The sequence below is a fragment of the Lacerta agilis genome, chromosome 10 (genome assembly GCF_009819535.1).
Source record: "Lacerta agilis isolate rLacAgi1 chromosome 10, rLacAgi1.pri, whole genome shotgun sequence".
NCBI lineage: Eukaryota > Metazoa > Chordata > Lepidosauria > Squamata > Lacertidae > Lacerta > Lacerta agilis.
Window position 1 is genome coordinate 22171067 of NC_046321.1, and position 18701 is coordinate 22189767.

The following is an 18701-nucleotide window of genomic DNA, read 5'->3' on the forward strand; positions in this document are numbered from 1 at the left end:
TGCATACCAACAGTTAGCAGGGCTGGAGCCACTCCGTACCCTTTCTTAGACAGCATTGATTTATTTACACAGGCACACAAGGATGCGCTCCATTCCTTCTCACCCACACAGCCTACAGCCTCTATTCATCTATCATCCATTCATCCCATACTCTTTCTCTCTCTTTCTAAAGGGTGTGGGGGGCTTGAGAAAGAAAGAGTGTGGGTGGTGATAACTTAAGAGAGGGAGAGGGAGTACTGGTTATCTTAATTTAAGATCACCAGCCAACACTCTTCCTGTGTTTTTTCTCACATGTGCACAGCCTGAGTCTAAAGCAATTGCTTTATAGCCAAAGAAGTCAGAGTTATCCTGGAGCAAGGAAGATGCTTAGCACAGTTATGTTTATTAACCATTATTCTTTATTAGACCTCACAGAGGTGTCAACTATGCATACAAATACATTAGAAAGATACCCTCTTACAGTAATGTTTCACATTTTTGACTGGGTCTCAAGAGGGTGCAAACAGTTCAGTACATTCTACCAACCAAAGGTTGCCATAGTCTTTATTTTATTATACAGTGTGACCAAGCCCTTTTATTTATTTTTTTACTGCACCAGTGGAGATTTAGAAAAACAAACAATGAAAACCAGACAACTAGCTCTTGAGATCTTTTGGACCTATCTTGATAAATGCATATAAAGAGCCTTTTAAGAAGCATGAATACACTATTGGTTTATGGATCAATGTTTACTGGGTTAGAAAGTTTGCACAGAGTGGGGGACATGGCTAAATGGTTCTGAGGGACCTGTGAAATAGCAAGATCAGTTTTTTCTTTTCTTTTTGCAAGCACTAAAACCTTCATTACTTGGCATTCCTGTGTATCTGTGGAAAGCTCACCAGTGCTAAATGGGGAGAATAATGGGGTGAGTTCTATTGTTGAAGTAGTTGTTTGGGTGGGGTGGGGGGTTCTGCAACACATTGATGTTACATACACAGTATGAAATATTATTTACTTGTCATTCAGTCATGACAGTTTGCATTTTGAATGAGCACAGGGAAAATAAAAACTGTACAAATCCAAACATTTACAGCCCAATCTACAAAGCATTGTGCTGGTGCATTGCCCATCTATCTCAGTAAGACATATGCCGCCAAAGTGTTTCAAGGATTATGGACTTTTTTGTGTGTGGGAGGAGCTGACAGGGTAAGCAAACGATGTCCCTCATCATGGTTTTTGCTTATATGCTTGGCATCAAGAGCTTTCAGTAGTGAATTTTTAGGAATTCAAGTGCCCACATACAACCATGCTTGTACTGTATAATCTAAACCCTGAGGTTGCACATACCCTTTCTTAAGATGTAAGTGGGCCAGTTCATGTTCTGATGTTGACCATACTCTTAATTTAAGGTAAGTGGGCCAGCTCATATTTTTGTTTGGAAGGATGGCATTGTAGAAAACAAATGAATATTAATCTCAACATTTAGCACTTTGGCAGCTAAGTAACTAAAAATACATGTAAGCTAGATGGCTAATTATGACATTCTAGCTTTGCAGAGGGTCACTCATCCAGGTATCAGTCAGTCCTTGATCCTGTTGTTTTATAGATTAGATTAAGCTGGACACATACAGAAAAATATCGGCTGGAGGCATACTGGAAATTTGCATTTAGTTTTGTTGTTAGCTGTGCCTCTAGGGATGTACTTATAACAAGCATGTGGTACTTCAAAGTCTCCCAGAACTATGTGAAACACTTCACCACATTCTGATTGTTTTTTAAAGCAGCATATGTCCTTTCCCACTAAGGAATCTTGTTTTTGGCTCGCAAAACCTATTCAGAAAAAAAAACATGCTGTAACACACCAGCTGGTTGCTTCAGTTGCTTCGTTACTCTCCTTGGGTCACAATTGATTTTCATCATTGGAATTGGTTAGAAATGCATCAGAGTCACTCTGTCATACCTCAAAGTAAAAGTTGTTCTCATTTACTGTATAGTGTAAGGAAGCTTGCCCTTGTGTAAGTTTGATGCAGGCAAGTTCCTTGCTTAAGGCTCCAGTCCTCAATGGGGCTTGTGCCGGCGGAGCGCTTTGGGGATTGGGCTGCAAGTGGAAATAAACCTAAATTACAAAACAGTTTTGGTAGACTGCTTACAACAGGCATTTAAGCTAATGGATCGATTACAAGAAAGTAGCAACAACAATTAAGGCGTGCAAAATTCATGTACATGCATGGAGCCTCCCCCCCCCTCCCCAGCACACAACCTCGGCTAGCAAAGACATGTTCAAAGTGCTCTATCCCCGTAAATTTCATTCTGCAATAGCAAAGTGCTGTTCATAAATTAAGGGCAATGGAGTACTGCATTTTCTCCTTTGCAAGTAAAAAAGAAAGGTCTCATTAGGCAGGATTTGGACATAGGCTGTGGCCCACAGGGCAATGAAATGGGACCACCATTGCCATTTTGGGCATATGAAGTTCTGCAAGCTCAAGTAAAGCTTTGTTTGCCACTGCTGATGTTGGGAGCATCCCACTAAACACCTGTGTCAGGTTACATCTTGGCCATCAGCAGCTCTATTCCCCTCCATGAATTTAGGAAATGTTCTGCATATTTAGTATGGATTCCCACTGATATGCACAGAACATTTGCAGCCATGGAGGAGAACAGAGGCCATTTCTGCACATGTGAGGCTCCAGGTTGTGTAAGCCCAGTACCTTCAGTGAAATATGTATAAATGTACTCAAAACTGGGGCATCCATCTCTATCTACAGTCATCATGCTATGTGTATTGCCACATTAGGCATTCAAATAATTCATCAGTGCCATTGAGTACCAATAACAATCCCTATTTATTTATTTATGTAAGTGAGGCAGGGCAATTCAACCAACACTAAAGTTTTCTGGTTTAATGCTGTTGTGGCTTAGTTTGAGGGATTATGTAATTAAAAGAGAGAGAGAGAGAGACAAAGCAAATAAAAAATGAAAAAATGAATGAATGAATGAAAAACATATTTTCAGACATGGGTACCATATAGTTATACTTCTTAAGGGTCCAGGATTGGCTGTGGCTCCTTGTCATGTACCCTGGCCATACACCCTTTAGTAAACCCAAGTCTGCTTCCTTTAATGTGGGAAAATGTTACTTTATATTGAAAGGCGACACATAATGAAAGTAGGGTGACTCCTCATGCCAAGCGTATGCTGCCAAATTCCGCATGCAAGTTGTACATAACATACAACCTTACTTTCACGGTTACTTAGCAGCAAAATCACGCCATTTAGTGACCATTATAAAATGAACAGGTTTTCTTAGCAAAGCAAGACATTATTCAGGAGCAGCCAAAAAAAGAAAAAGAAAAAGAAAAGAAATTTAATGATTTTCGGCAAGAAGTGCATCAACCAACATTTTACACATCAATTCAGTCAGTTTTTCTTTAATTCCCCCCCCCCTTTATAATGTTTTTGATTATGCATCAGATAGTCTGCATCCTTGGACTTATGCTTATTGGTGGCCAATTAATCAGTAGATCTGTTTGGTAGATCTACCCCATTGATATCTGTGGAATTTAAACACAGAGGTAGGGTGTCAACCCCAATATTATGTGCAGTTGTAGCAGCAAATAAGTAACTTAGAACTAGGCCTGTGAAACATCTGGGCCCGTGTTATTATCTGGTATTAGGATCTAAATTGGGAAATCGTGGCAATGCTATAGAGTAGTGAGCAATACTATTCCAGAAAAGAGAGACCACAAGAATAAACAGTGGGCTGGATCCAGGCAAAGTTAGCCATGCTATGGTCCTGTTTTAAAAGTTAATCATGACGAATATTCCACATTGATTTTAATGGGATCTAATTGTGACTGCACACCAAATTGGCAGGGAGACGTTTTGAAAAAGGTCTAACGGGGCTGCAACTAACAAGCAGCACAAGGTAAATTTTCCTTATTGTCTGAAACGGGATGTCCCTGCAGCCAAAGGCCTTTTCCAAATAGTTCAGGTCTGTTGTTGTTGTTGTTGTTAGCACTAGATGACTAGAGACTGTAGTGACCTGGCCAGCAACTCACTTTCTTGGAGAGCTACTTTGATGAGGGATGGTTGGCCAGCTCAGCATCTCTGGGCTAGGCTTAGCCCTAGTGTCTCCAGTGGCGTGAGACAGAGAAAGTAAAGATGTGCCCTATGGACAGTGTTCATTGAATTATTCTGCCTTCAAGCATGTGAAAAACTATTGGCCCTGATCCAGCAGTTGTGACTAAATCACATTAAAGCAACAGGTCTTCAGCTAGTTTATGAGACTAACTTGTCACAATTATCTTGAAGTCAGCTGGAACCACTATCTGTACCTAGTCTCAATCTTTCAAGGGAAATGAAAAGGGATATTGTCTAGTTTTGTCTTTGTTAGAGTGGTATCTCTATATTGTATTATATGTAGTCAAGTTTCAGATATTCTTATAACCTCCTTCATGTAAAAGTCAAACTGAAAAAAAATTGTACACAAGATACTGTGTTTGAGCAATGATAGTCCTTGTAGAATACTGTAATATTGTGATAAGCAAAATTGTCTATTGCAGGATTAAAATGAATATAGGTTTGTATTTAGGATTTGTTTCTCCTTCAAGGCAGGAATTTGATTTACATGATTTACCAAATGGTGCTTCTATATCGTTAATGGCTTGTGAGGAAAGTCACCAATGAAGATTTGTGACTTGTTAAATAGAGCAAAAAATCCTAATCCCCCCTTTAAAAATAAACATCAAATGCACAGGCATTTAAACTAGAGAGGCCATTTGAAACCAGAACAATGGAAAGTCTATTTGAATAAACTATAAAATATACGGCATACTTGTTTGAACTGCAATGGTATTTTTAAAAGAGGAATCAGTGGTATATATTGTGTCTTTAATAAATTACTACAATTCGTTTCCAGGCTAAAAGTAGTTTTGAAACACATTAAATAGACTGAGTATACTTTCATCAGAACAATTTCCCCCTATCTAAACGCAAAGAATCTCCGATCAGATTTAAAAAGAACCATAAAGGTGTCATTTTTGCACATTTTGATGTCTGTGAAAACCATATAAAGTTTTTCTTTAAAAAAATCACACATACAGACTCAATGCATGCACACAATTTCAGTTTCACAGAATGCTAGCCATATATTTTCAACTCTTTCTCAAAAGCTACAGAATATGTCACTTCTTCTCCACCCCCCCAATTAGAAATGGATATTTTTTCCTTTTCAATTCAAGGCGTTTCTTTTAAAATAGCTACGCTTTGTACCTAAACCAATTTCTCTTTAAATATATGTTTTATGTTGGTGGGCCTACCCTCGAGTTATCTGTTATAGATAAAATAAACTCAATACACTTTTGTCTCAACCCAGCTAAGGAGATCCATACATGTAAGTAGGCTTCTATGCATGGATCACTGGCAAGACAGAAGTACTGTTTTGGGGGGACAGGTGTGGGGGACTCTGAATGGGGTAACTGTGCCCCTGAAGGACCAGGTGTGCAACCTGAGAGCCATTTTGGACACACAGCTGTCCATGGAAGTGCAGGTCAATTCTGTGTCCTGGGAAGCTGTCTCCCAGCTCCATCTGGTACAGAGGTTGAGACACTACCTGCCCGTGAACTGTCTTGCCAGAGTGGTACACGCTCTGGTTATCTCCTGCTTGGACTACTGCAATGCGCTGTATGTGTGGGCTACCTCTGAAGGTGACTCAGAAACTACAATTAATCCAGAATGCGACTGAGAGTGGCCGCGGAGACATATGGTCCTGAAAGACCTACATTGGCTCCCAGTATGTTTCTGAGCAAAATTCAAAGTTTTGGTGCTGACCTTTAAAGCCCCAAACAGCCTCAGCCCAGTATACCTGAAGGAGCGTCTCTACCTCCATCGTTCAGCCTGGACACTGAGGTCCAATGCCGAGGGCCTTCTGGCGGTTCCCTCACTGCGAGAAGTGAGGTTACAGGGAACCAAGCAGGGGGCCTTCTCGGTAGTGGCGCCCGCCCTGTGGAACGCCCTCTGATCAGATGTCAGGGAAATAAACATCTATCTGACTTTTAGAAGACACCTGAAGGCAGCCCTGTTTAGGGAAGTTTTTAATGTCTGATGTTTTACAATTTTTTTATGTGGTGTAACCCAGCCACATGGGTGAGGGTATAAATAATAAATTTATTATTATTATTATTATTATTATTATTATTATTATTATTATTATTATCATTATTATTATTATTATCATTATTATTATTATCATTATTATTATTATTTATTACTTGGTAGTTCAGGAATCATGGATAGAAAAAGTTTTTTTTTTTAAATGGCACTCTGTGTTTTATGACTTCATGCATGCATGCAGAAGGCTCAAGTAAGGCTCAAGGTCACTCCATAGGAAACTCACCCTTTGAATGATAATCTGGACTTCTAGTCCTAATCAAGGCCAGGATGAGAGGTTTTCGTAATTTGGTGTAATAAGAATGGATTATATCCATATGGTGACTTTGCCTTAGTTGGAAGTGCCATACTATTGAGTTCTGCTCCATAGGGACTCTGGAGGAGGTGGTGGACTTAAGTGGGTAAGGGGATCTGAAGAAAATCAAATGCCCTGACAAGTGAAAGGTGATTTCCACCAAGGCAATGTAATCACTGTATACAAACAATCCCAATGTAACCCTTGTGCAAGAACGCATGATGCTTTTAATGGGTGGAGGACTGTGCCATGACCCAAAGCTCCATGCAGGCATCCTGTCACAAGCTCAGTATTGTCCCCTCCATTTAACACAATGGGAGCTTATAGGGTACCCTAGAACACTCACAGGCACACTGGAGTTTCTGAGTTTGGCTTACGGATTTAATCCATTAAGCACTGTTGTACTGCAACATTCATTCATCCCAGTGGGGTTAGAGCAGTATCCCTGTATATGACCCACCAAAACAAATGGAAATTAAGCTGCAGCAGTACTTAGTAAGCCCTACACTTCTGTTCTGATTGTCAATGTGACACCTAACATCAGTATTAATTTTGGCAATTTTATTTTTCTCTCATTTTTTAAAAAAATGTAAGTACTGTCCCAACCCCCCCCCCTTCTAATGACAAAAAGTTGAAAAATTATGGCTAGGCATGTTTCTATTTTAATAAGCAAGATCTATATATTCGTCAATTTCTTTTCTTAAAAATATGCATATACTTTCTTTTATAGTTTTTTTTTAAGTCAAGTACTTTCTTAAACAAAACAATAGCACCACTTTGGCATAGCTGACCAAATCAGTAAAAGGTAAAGCAAAATTGCTACAGATCTCCCCTCCTCCCCCCAATCCTTCATTTGTATATCCCTTGCTTGTAAAAATGGAGTAGCCTTGAATACAGCAGAAGACTTCATATGTATATACATTCATAGGTTCCAGCCACCATCCAAAGATATGTAAAAATTACTGCTAGGTACGAATAAAACTGATATCCTTTCAGAGGGCCAACACAAGACTGTTGCAACACCTGAGCCTGTTCTGCATTAAATCCGAGCTCATGCAGCACGATCCTATGCAGAAAGTAAACCTCTCTAGGTCCCATTGAACTCAATGCCTTTGTTGATATGGGCAGGTCAGGATTACAGTGCAAACCGAGCCCCATTGAGTTAAATGAGACATTATCCCAGGAAGGGGTGCATAAAAAGCAAATGAGGTTTATTTGCACGGGCTTGCCAATCGGAAGGTTGGTGGTTCGAATCCCTGCGACGGGGTGAGCTCCCGTTGTTCGGTCCCTGCTCCTGCCAGCCTAGCAGTTCAAAAGCACATCAAAGTGCAAGTAGATAAATAGGTACTGCTCTGGCGGGAAGGTAAACGGCATTTCTGTGTGCTGCTCTGGTTCGCCAGAAGCGGCTTAGTCATGCTGGCCACATGACCCAGAAGCTGTCTGTGGACAAACGCCAGCTCCCTCGGCCAGTAAAGTGAGATGAGCGCCGCAACCCCAGAGTCATCCACGACTGGACTTAATGGTCAGGGGTCCCTTTACCTTTTACCATACTTATTGCATGCAAGTGTTTTTATGACAGCCTAAAATTACATGATGTTATTTTATTTATTGGCTTGTTTCCTCACTGTAGTCCTTCCTAAAACATGACTGAGTCAAATGATTTGTGGGTTGCTTGCTTCTCACCTGGGCTCCAGTTAGAGTTTCTATTCATGTCACAGTTTAAATAAAGTCTTACGGAGCACCAAGGTAGGCATTGCAATCTTTTTTTTGGGGGGGGGGGAGTTGGAGGGTAGCACCACCTGGGACTCAAGTTACATAATCAGCAGAATCACATGGTGAGGTTCTTGCTGGACAGTATCATTTTGGAAATATTCTGGGCACGGAATACCCTGCAAACAAAAAAGTAGCGTGTCAGGGAGAAAATGAGGTTAAAATCATTTTTCCTAATTGCTATTTTTCTGTATACAGGCATTTTTATATACAGGCAAACATTTCAGACCTGCAATCTCCCATCTGCAGTCCTAAGTGGTACAGTACAGCAAGATTCTTCTGGCTGCGTTGCTCAGGTCTACTTGATGATGTCCCAGATATTTAGTTTACAGTGATAAGAAAGTAGTGTTATAAACCAGAGCCTAGAAGAACTTAGGGAAATCACCAAGGACCTGGTGCATCAGTTGGGTACACGTGTTCCCATGCTGTTGCCAAGCCATAATTTGTATCTTTTCAATGTCACTCAGAGCTAATTCTCAAATTGCCATTAGCCAAGAACAAGATGCCAGTTTCTTTGGAGTGGCATCATGCATTGGTTTATATGTTGCCACTCAGTTGGATAAACAGAGTCAGACAAAAATCTCATCAGTTTGGGATAGCAATGTTATTACTTGATATTGGTAGTTATTTTTTTTTTATTATCTGGAAGCCTTTTTTTAAAATTATGCATGTGTTTCCTACAAATTCCTTCCTTTTCACCTTGGGCTTAGTTTTCACCCAACTCCACTGTTATTTTGCTTTTACCTCTTACTGTTTTTGCCAGACCCTTCCATAAAACAAGCTACAAAATAGCACCATTGTACTATGAAACAGTTTTACATAATGTTGATTATATGTGTGTTATTGATATGCTAAATTTTTACATACTGCACTATATGGAGGAAAATAAGTTTTATTTATAGTGTGGCAAAATAACTCATCACCTGAAAGAATCACCGAGGATTTAAGATAGACTTTTGTGTGTTCTTAACTGATTCTAAACAACAAAAAACAACACCCCAATTGTCCTTGTTGTATCTATTTGTATCTTCATGTGTTTAGGTGGTGAGCCTTTGTCTTAAAATATGTTACCCTGACCCAGCAATTTGTTGCAAACAAGGGTTTCTCATGAACATGTGGAGCTCAAGTGTATGCAGCCGGCTCCATTCACTTCAATGACTGAGTGTTTTCATAGGTAAGTAAAGGATGTAATGTGTGTAGCCACTTCATCCATCAAAGTAAATGGTGCTTCCATTCTACACAGGAACTCTGTGTGCATATTGAACCATGTAAGGATCCCTAACTGGGGTGAATGCATGCAACTCATAGGTTGTCAGAATGCTACTGGTGTAATTGATGTGTTACTGTCACTGCTACTGGGAATGTCAAACTGTGCAAATACGAAAGGGGCAAACAAACAATGTTATCAGACACTGCAAGACACAGAGTCTGTTGCTTGTATGGAAGTGCAAATATTAAAACAAAAAAACAAAAAAGCATAACCCACTTAGACAAGGCTGGTGAATGACTCCAACAGCAGGGTTTCATAAGTTAATTTAGTGCAATTGGATCCATCAAAGGCCTGTACATCTTGTGGCTTTTGAGGGGCACAGGATTCATTCTCTCTCTGTGTGTATGTGTGTGTGTGTGTGTGTTTGTGTGTAGGACATTTATAGCAGGTGAACAATTATAACAGCGATCTGCCAGTCTCAGAAACATTTTAGCACTGAGTTGATTTCTATTGGAATGTTTACTTGCATTGTTCATTGGGAGAATGCCCATTAGTGAAAATTTCATCAAGCTTATTGAACTTTAGTGTTTTGTCCAATGTTTGACAATTTATTTACAGCAAAGTATCCTGCAGATGGCACATTCATTCTTCATTTTTATGGATGATATTTTCTTACATTCTGTAGTTCCTGTTTCCTGTGTTTCCTCTACTTGTGTTCTTCAAATGCACTTCCTGAAAATGAAAGAAAACAATTACTTATAGATACCTTTCAGCACACTTTACAATTAAAAAAAAAATGTTATTCACCCTCACAATAGACTGCTACTTTTCCCACTTTTACAAATGGGGAGCAGACAGAAGGGAAATATAGGATGCTGTTCTCCATTGGTCCGTCTAACTTAGTGTTGTCTACATACTGACTAGCAGTGGCCCTCCAGGATTTCATTCAGTGGCTTTCTCATCCCTACTTGGAGGTGCCAGGGATTGAATCTGGGGCTTTAAGCAAACATGTCTTTTGCTCATGAATATGTCTCTCCCAAGTTTCCCAGTGTCATTTACTGCATCCACAAATCAGTTGGGATTTGGACCGAAATCAGCTATGGCCAGGTTTACCATGCTACCCTCTCACTGTCCTCTCTCAGTGGGTATCTGTGGCAGTTGAGCCACAAGACTACATTTTAGCATTAGGGACACCATTTTGCTTTGGCAACCAGCCCTGTGCATTCTGCTCTGATAGTTTACCACACCCTAGGTCAATGTGCTTCAAACTGGTTTGGGGAATCCAAGTGGGAAAACTTGCTTGAAAGGCAGCTTGCTCACCCCATCAGTCCTCTCTTGCAATGTGTAGCTGCAAGGTGTGATGGAAGGACCAGTCGTACCATTAGACAGAATGAGGCAACTGCCTCGGGTGGCAAACTTTGGGGTGTGGAAAGCTGTAGCAAGACGGTGGGAGGATGTTGGGAGGATGTTGAGAGTGGCTCAGGCAACCCAGCCAGATGGGTGGGTTATAAAACAACCACAACCACAACAACCACCATCAAAATTATCATTGCATACAGCTGTGCATGCCACTTGGCCTGTCCCTATGCCAGCCTATTGCCCTTAGGTGCAGTGGAAAGCCAGTGTTGAAGAACGGTTCAACTGTTAGTCTAGTCAGCTTTTCTACACAGAATGAGAGACGGTGCCTCTTGACCTTTACATTAGGTCACAAAATGTCTTGGTCTGGCCCTAGTCTATACTCTCAGTTCACAGAGGTCTACAGTGAAACTCAAAAGGTTGAGTCACTGCCCTACATGAATTAATTAGGTTGCCTATAAAATGCCCCCCCCCAATCCACTGCAGGATACAAGCTATCTATGGTACATTGTAGAAAGGGTTCATTGTCCTAGGGGAATCAAACCAGGAGATGGAATGGTGCATTACTAATGCCTTAAAGAGGTGACAGACAGCAATGGCCTCTTGCTGCAACAGGCAACATGAGTTTGTGTGTATGTGTGTGTGCGCGCACACACACACATGTGGCTGAGGGCTAGTTGAGAACATGGTGCAAGGAAGAAGACTCTACAAAGACCTGTACTGCTCTCCTTTTGTGTGAGCAGCTGTATTTGCCGGAGAGTGGCTTGTGCCCAGATTTCACAAATACTATATAAAACCTTATACAAAATATTGCGTTCGTTATGTTTGTCATTATGTAAACCTTTTCATGTTACCTTGAGCATGGTTTTAACAATGGAATGGTGGCATACAAATAACATGATGACAATGACAATTGATATGCAGACAAATCATTATTATAGTCCACTTGTGCTTATGTTCCTCTTGAACCCGGCATATATCTTTTGTTGTAAGTTTAATTTATGAAATCATATACTTTGGTATAATTATGTACTCTGGTATAATTCAGGATGAGTCTAGTAATAAAGCTATATTATAGTTAGAAACCTATCTCTGAACATGAGAGATGGTGGGGTGTTAACCTCTAGAAATAACATTCCTTTTCTTTGCACCAGTGCTTTGATTATCACTGGAGTGGCTGCAATGACAGTGCAGTGTACAAATGCTACTTTTGTCTGAGTGACAAACTTTTGTGACTAACTTGAACAGCTGAGATCATTTAAAATCAATGGAGGCATCTGGTTTGTGTTTGAATAGCCTCCCAGCCTTAATGAGACTTTTCCATGCAGCCAATGATATCAATGGAACAAAATCACTCTGAGAGCTTGGTCTCATTCCCATAGGATGATTTGTCTCAGTTTGATCAATCTTAAGTTTTCTTGACAGGCTGTGGTCTGTTCTTGCAGGAGGCAAACTGGTTTATGGTCCACATCTGGCTCCTGATCAGCCTGGGAAAGATGGTTTAAATAAGCCAATGTATTTATCTGACTGATTTGGAATTCTAGGCCACCTTGTTCCTAAGACTTGGCAAAGGCTAGAATATAAAAAACCACCATTAAACTTTTGCTTAATATTACTTTTTTTTAAACTTAAGACCCACAGATTTCACTTGGATAATTGTGCATTGGGTTGTAGTTTTAGAAAAAGAAAGAACTTATAAGAGGGGTACATAAAAATGTTTTTAAAAATCAAAGAATAAAGAGTAATTAAAATTAAGAATTGACACTGGGCAGGTGTTTTCTCTGTATTTTTTTCCAGTGCTCATCTAAAACTTTTCTGCGTAGGCAAGCCCACTCAGACATGTAAAGCTGTTGTGTGTTTTAAACTATAATCTTAGCTTAGAACGTATATATTTACCTGTTGATTTTATTTATTTCACTTTTTATACACTCATTTTTAACACTGATACTTACTGACAGTTCTATGGCATGTCTTATATTCTTGGTGAACTGCTTGAAAGTTTTATTTACAGTTAAGCTTTATACAAATTTTCTTAAATGAAAACAAATGATCAGAAATCCACCTTAAAATGCCTGATGAAATAGGAAAGTCTTTCACGAGCACCTGACATTAAGCGGGGGAGGGGGGGAACCATCTAATCTCAATTGGCAGTGAGTTCCACAGGAGTGTTGTTGCTATTGATGATAAATAATAATAATAATAATAATAATAATAATAATAATAATAATAATAATATCTGAAAGGCAGGTTGTCGACCACTGTTGATCTTCCTTTGTCATACATAGCTACAAGGAACTGCTGGGTATGCTCTGGTGCACTCTATGAATATACACAGGTCTATGTTAGGGCCTAACTGGTATTCTCATGACACTAATATGTGTTCTGCAATAGTGTCCACAGAGCAAGTGTTGCCTGAGATAGTCAAGGCCCCAACAAGCTAGCAGGACCTGCTGGTAATGATTTTGTATGTCCCCAGCCTTGAAGTGTTCTGACTCATTCTGGGCCAAGCATTGTTTAGGCCCCTGACAAGTTATACACACACGTGTCTCTGCTGTAAAACTGAGTTATTTCACATGGCCTGCTCATGCTGAGGCCTTCTGAGCCTTGAGGCAGACAAGCGGCATTTAGTGAAATTCCATCTATATAGCAGTTAAAAGGAAAAGAAGGCCTATCCTCCTTTCTACTTGGCCATCTTTTAAAAACAAACAAACAAACAAACAAAAGTTAACCAAAAAAACCTATGGTTTTGCCACTGCTGTGACCTACCTTTGGTTGGCATGTGATCCACCAATTAAAACAATCCCTAAAACAATGCCCCACAATCTTCAATAATATTATAAATGGATTTTGTTATCTGTGTGAGTTCCCAGGAGCATGAATGCATGAAGAACTAATGGTGCATGAACATCCTTCTGCATCAGTGCTAGAAATCCTCAAATGCAACATATTGGGAGGTTACAGTTGATCATAATCTGCCTACCTTTTGTGTTTTAGGCATATCAGTGTGGCGCTGAGCACGTACAGACCTTGCCGATTTAGGTGGTTTGACAGGAGCGCAGTACATCTCCAGCTGTCTCAGGTCACAGCTCTGGAAGCAACATTCATCCACTATTCCTCGGGTGGGAGGTGGACGCCTATTGCCTCCATACCCTGCAGGTTTACCTAAGTATAACAAAAGCCAGTCATTGTTAGAGAAGAGTTGCATACCCTCCAACATTTCTCCGATGAAAATAGGGACGTCCCATTCCATAATGATAATTTTACTGTTTATACCCCACACATCTTACTGTGTTTCCCCAGCCGCTCTGGGCGGCTTCCAACATATATAAAAACATCATAAAACATTAAACTTTTTTAAAAAAACTTCCCTATACAGGATTGCCTTCAGACAGCTAGGGGGTTGGGTAACTCCATACACTCCAACATTTCTCTGATGAAAATAGGGACAATCCTAAGGAAAAGTGAGACATTCCAGGATCAAATCAGAAACCAGGATGACTTCCTTAAATCAGGCAGTAAACCAAAACAAACCACCACAAACTGGCTAATAAATGTAAAAAGGAATTTACTAGGATAATAGCTGAATAAAGGTAAACTAATGACCGTTCACACAACCAAAAACATGTTACTATGCCATGTGCAGATCAATACTAGTTCTGGCAAACACTTGGAATAGATTATATGCTCGGTGAGCGTTCAAATGTCTGAATAACTGAACCATTCAACAAGTGGCTAAGGTCCAAGCATTGAACAATATCCTGATGCCAATAGAAGAATGTGAAGAAGGTTCAAAACAGTTTATAAAGGATGAACTAAATGGAGAGTTCTTCAGTAGATCTAAGGTTGACCCCACCCTGATGAAATTGACATAGGTTCTTTAAATCAGGGACATCCCTGGAAAATAGGGACACTGGGAGGGTCTGAGATGGCCAAAGCCTCAACACACTACTAACATGAGAGTATTATTAGCTGAGACTCTTGAGAGTCCCATGGACTGCAAAAAGATCAAACTTATCCATTCTTAAAGAAATCAGCCCTGAGTGCTCACTAGAAGGACAGATCCTGAAGTTGAGGCTCCAGTACTTGGGCCACCTCATGAGAAGAGAAGACTCCCTAGAAAAGACCCTGATGTTGGGAAAGATGGAGGGCACAAGGAGAAGGGGACGACAGAGGATGAGATGGTTGGACAGTGTTCTCGAAGCTACTAACATGAGTTTGGCCAAATTGCGAGAGGCAGTGAAGGATAGGCGTGCCTGGCATGCTCTGGTCCATGGGGTCACGAAGAGTCGGACATGACTGAACGACTGAACAACAACAAAAGCTGAGTGAGCCCACAAGAGCAAGTGCTTTAATATTTTTTACTGGATTCAGTACAGTAGTACCTTGGGTTAAGAACTTTGCTTCAGGATGAGAGCAGAAATCGTGCGGTGGTGGCGTAGCAGCAGCATGAGGCCCCATTAGCTAAAGTGGTACCTCAGGTTAACAATAGTCTCAGGTTAAGAACAGACCACTGGAACGAATTAAGTTCTTAACCAGAGGTACCACTGTAGCTAAAAAATATTGGCTGAACTCCAAAACTTTGGTGGAGTTCAGTAGGCATATGGCCGTTCAAGGCATGTCTGCAAACAGGACTGTATATTAGAATAGTTATGTGTCCTACTTTACAGTTCTCTGTTTGATGTGCTGTCCAGGTGCAGTTTAAAGCCAAAAAAGCCTTAAAGGGAGCAGGAGTGGTCTTGAAGTTGCCTGTCAAGAGTTAAGACCTGGACAGCAGACTAAAAAGGGCACACAGGTCGCCTGGGCACAGTCTTGTTCACCACTATGGTGAGAGATGTTGTATTTCTATTTAAGTTGTAGTCATTATTTCTAAATTTGCATCTATGCATATAAATTAGCATATTTGTTTTTATGAAAATTTCTGCCTCTTTAGCCTTCTTTTTTGACACCACGGTTCATAATTTTTGGTGTTGTGTAAGTGGCTGCCTTAACGTATATAGATTTTATACACACAAATGCTTGAGTTTCACTCATTCAGGAATCATTTTTTCCACTGTGTTATAATCATAATAAAATAATTGTAATAATAAAGCAAGCAGTGCAAAAAAAAAAGAACATGGGAACATGGTTAATGAAAGAAAAACAACTACAAAGTAACTCCACTAAAAGCAATGTAAAATTAATTCTATTGATACCTAGGTTCATTAGGTCCCCCCCCCCCGAATATCCTATTTCCCTGGAGCATTCTGGAGTGACCACACTGCCATTATGCGATGGCATCACGCCCAGTTTTGGCCCAATCGCTGCATGAGTTCCAGGCTTGTGTGACAATCTGCCTCCCCACCCCCATACATCCAGCCCCAGCCAGTGTATATGGCAAGGCTGTGGAATCTTAAAGAAGGGAGAGCAGGGGCCTTAAAGGTGCACATCCACAATTTATGAAAATCATTGTCCTCTTTTTTGGCAATCAGTAACTGGCCACCCTATACTTTTCTAACTGACTGAGTGTGCTCTGAAAGCCCTATGAGCAAATGGTCTGAAGCAGGGGCCAGCAACCTTTTTCAGCCGTGGGCTGGTCCACTGTCCCTCAGACCATGTGGTGGGCCAGACTATATTTTTTTGGGGGGGGGATGAATGAATTCCTGTGCCCCACAAATAACCCAGAGATGCATTTTAAATAAAAGGACACATTCTACTCATGTAAAAACACGCTGATTCCCGGACCGTCCGTGGGCCAGATTGAGAAGGCGATTGGGCCGCATCTGGCCCACGGACCTTAGGTTGTCTACCCCTGGTCTGAAGGATCAGGAGTACCATGCAAGCTGATCTGATACCCGTGCCATGCAGGTGTTTTTCAGGCTTTGATGATAAATTGCAACACAAAGACCACATCTCAGTATATTACATCATTAGCCTGTGCCCTAGATTAAGTTGCCATAAATAGGAGCAGTGTGTTCTTTTAAAAAACCTTGCTCAAATCACATCTTGAAAAGACTTTGGCTGCAAACCTATGCACACTTACTTGGGAGTATGGCCCATTGAACACAATGGGAACCACTTTCAAGTAAACGTGCAGGGATTTGTGCTGTTAGTGACATTTCGCACTCTTTTTTTGTCCAAGTAATTAGTAATGAAAAGCCCATGGGACTTGTAATAGCCAGCAGGGCTCTCTATTTAGAGCTAGCCATTGTCACACCACCACTCTCCGGTGCCAGGTTGCAAAAATAAATGAATAAATAATTCCGATAATTTGCTTTCAGAAGCCACAGAAAACGCGTTATCTTGAATGGATCATTCCATTTAATTAGCTGTATTTCTAAAGAACATAATTGACATAGTGGCAGAGGAAAACAGGCCATTTGCAGGGAGCAGGATAGATACAGTCACCAAACAGCCAACACTGCTGGATCCCTGTTCTGCAGTATACTGTATGTTTCCGGGTATAAGACGATATTATTTCCTTAGAAATAATAGGCAAAAATTGCAGGTCGTCTTATACAGAGATAGAAGAGGTGGGATGGGCGATAGGTGGCAGTAGGCTGTGTAGTGACTGGCGGTGATGCCCCCCCCCCAGCTCTCCAACTCTGGGCAATCTCCCCCCCAAAAAAAGCTCAACAACTTTGGGGGCAACCCCCCCCATTTTTGTTGTTGTTGCGGTTGTTGTTATACACAGAAAAACAGGGTACAGTGGATGCTCGGGTTGCGAATGTGATCCATGCAGGAGGCACGTTTGCAACCTGCAGCGCTACATTTGCGCGTGTGCGGGTCACAATTCGGCGCTTCTGCGCACGCACAAAGCACAATTTAGTGCTTTTGCGCATGCGTGAGTGCTGAAACCCGGAAGTAACCCATTCCAGTACTTCCGGGTTCGGCGCAGTGCGTAACCTGAAATTGCACAACCTGAAGCAGCCTTAACCCGAGGTATAACTGTACTTAGGATAATAATTAATCTGGCCTTGATTGCACTACTTAAAATTGAGCATCAGTATTCATCAAAGAATTTGCATTTACAGCTTAGTGGGCAGAAGAAGCCTGACATTTGCTGATTATTAATGCGGATACGGTGGTACCTCTGGTTAAGAACTTAATTCGTTCTGGAAGTCCATTCTTAACCTGAAACTGTTCTTAACCTGAGGTACCACTTAAACTAATGGGCTCTCCCGCTGCTGCCGCACCGCCAAAGCACGATTTCTGTTCTCATCCTGAAGCAAAGTTCTTAACTCGAGGTACTGTTTCTGGGTTAGCAGGGTCTGTAACCTGAAGCGTCTGTAACCTAAAGTGTCTGTAAACCAAGGTGCCACTGTATTAATAATGCACATAGGGGTGGTGGTTCTAGCACACTGAGTCCTTGAAGTGGTGGTCCATTACCTACAACCAGTATGTGTGCTAGTACAAAGAGCAGAATTACAGAGGTCCTGGGACATTGCTTTTCCAGTATCCATGCTAACTGCTGGTGCAACAAACGACTGCTTGGCCATTGCCTTTGTGTGTCTTACAGCATGCTGACTAGCCAGTGTTTTGAGAACGTTTGCAACATGCTGTATTGACTTTTGTACCTCCTGGCCATTTCCTTCTGCAGACTACGTTTCCTGCTGTTCAGATTTATAGATCAAACTCAAGGCATTAACAGCAGAAATGGAAACTCCTGCATTGCATCTCTGATGGAGCATCAGTAAACCAAGATGTTCATCATCTTTGCAGACACGTGCTTCGTAGTTTTACTCAGAAGCAAACCCCAAAGAGTACCCATAGGCAATTATTAGTAAGTGTGATTCAGCTGCCTTTGAAACAATATAGCCATTATGCTCAAATTGTTCGCTGGAGCATACTAGTCGAATTTAAGAGAATTGTCAGAGTGTCAGAATAATGTATTTTTGTTTGACAGTTTTGACCGTGGTTTCTTCTAAACCATCTCTTCTGAGACAG

The 18701-nt window shown here is 40.9% G+C and overlaps 1 protein-coding gene across 5 annotated transcripts in view; it reads right to left on the reverse strand.

The window, feature by feature from the left end:
• Positions 1–361: 361 nt before the first annotated feature.
• Positions 362–18701, reverse strand: part of IGF1 (insulin like growth factor 1) — a 65093-nt gene continuing 46753 nt past the window's right edge. For 4 of the 5 annotated variants that reach the window (XM_033162262.1, XM_033162259.1, XM_033162261.1 and 1 more), the window contains exons 3-5: positions 13759–13940; positions 10099–10154; positions 8215–8331 (exon numbers count right to left, since the gene is read on the reverse strand). In XM_033162262.1, the coding sequence (XP_033018153.1) occupies positions 8271–8331; positions 10099–10154; positions 13759–13940 (299 nt within the window). In that variant the 3' untranslated portion in view covers positions 8215–8270. Of the gene's footprint in view, positions 2078–8214; positions 8332–10098; positions 10155–13758; positions 13941–18701 lie in introns of those variants that run through there. The other variant, XM_033162260.1, reaches the window with a different exon arrangement.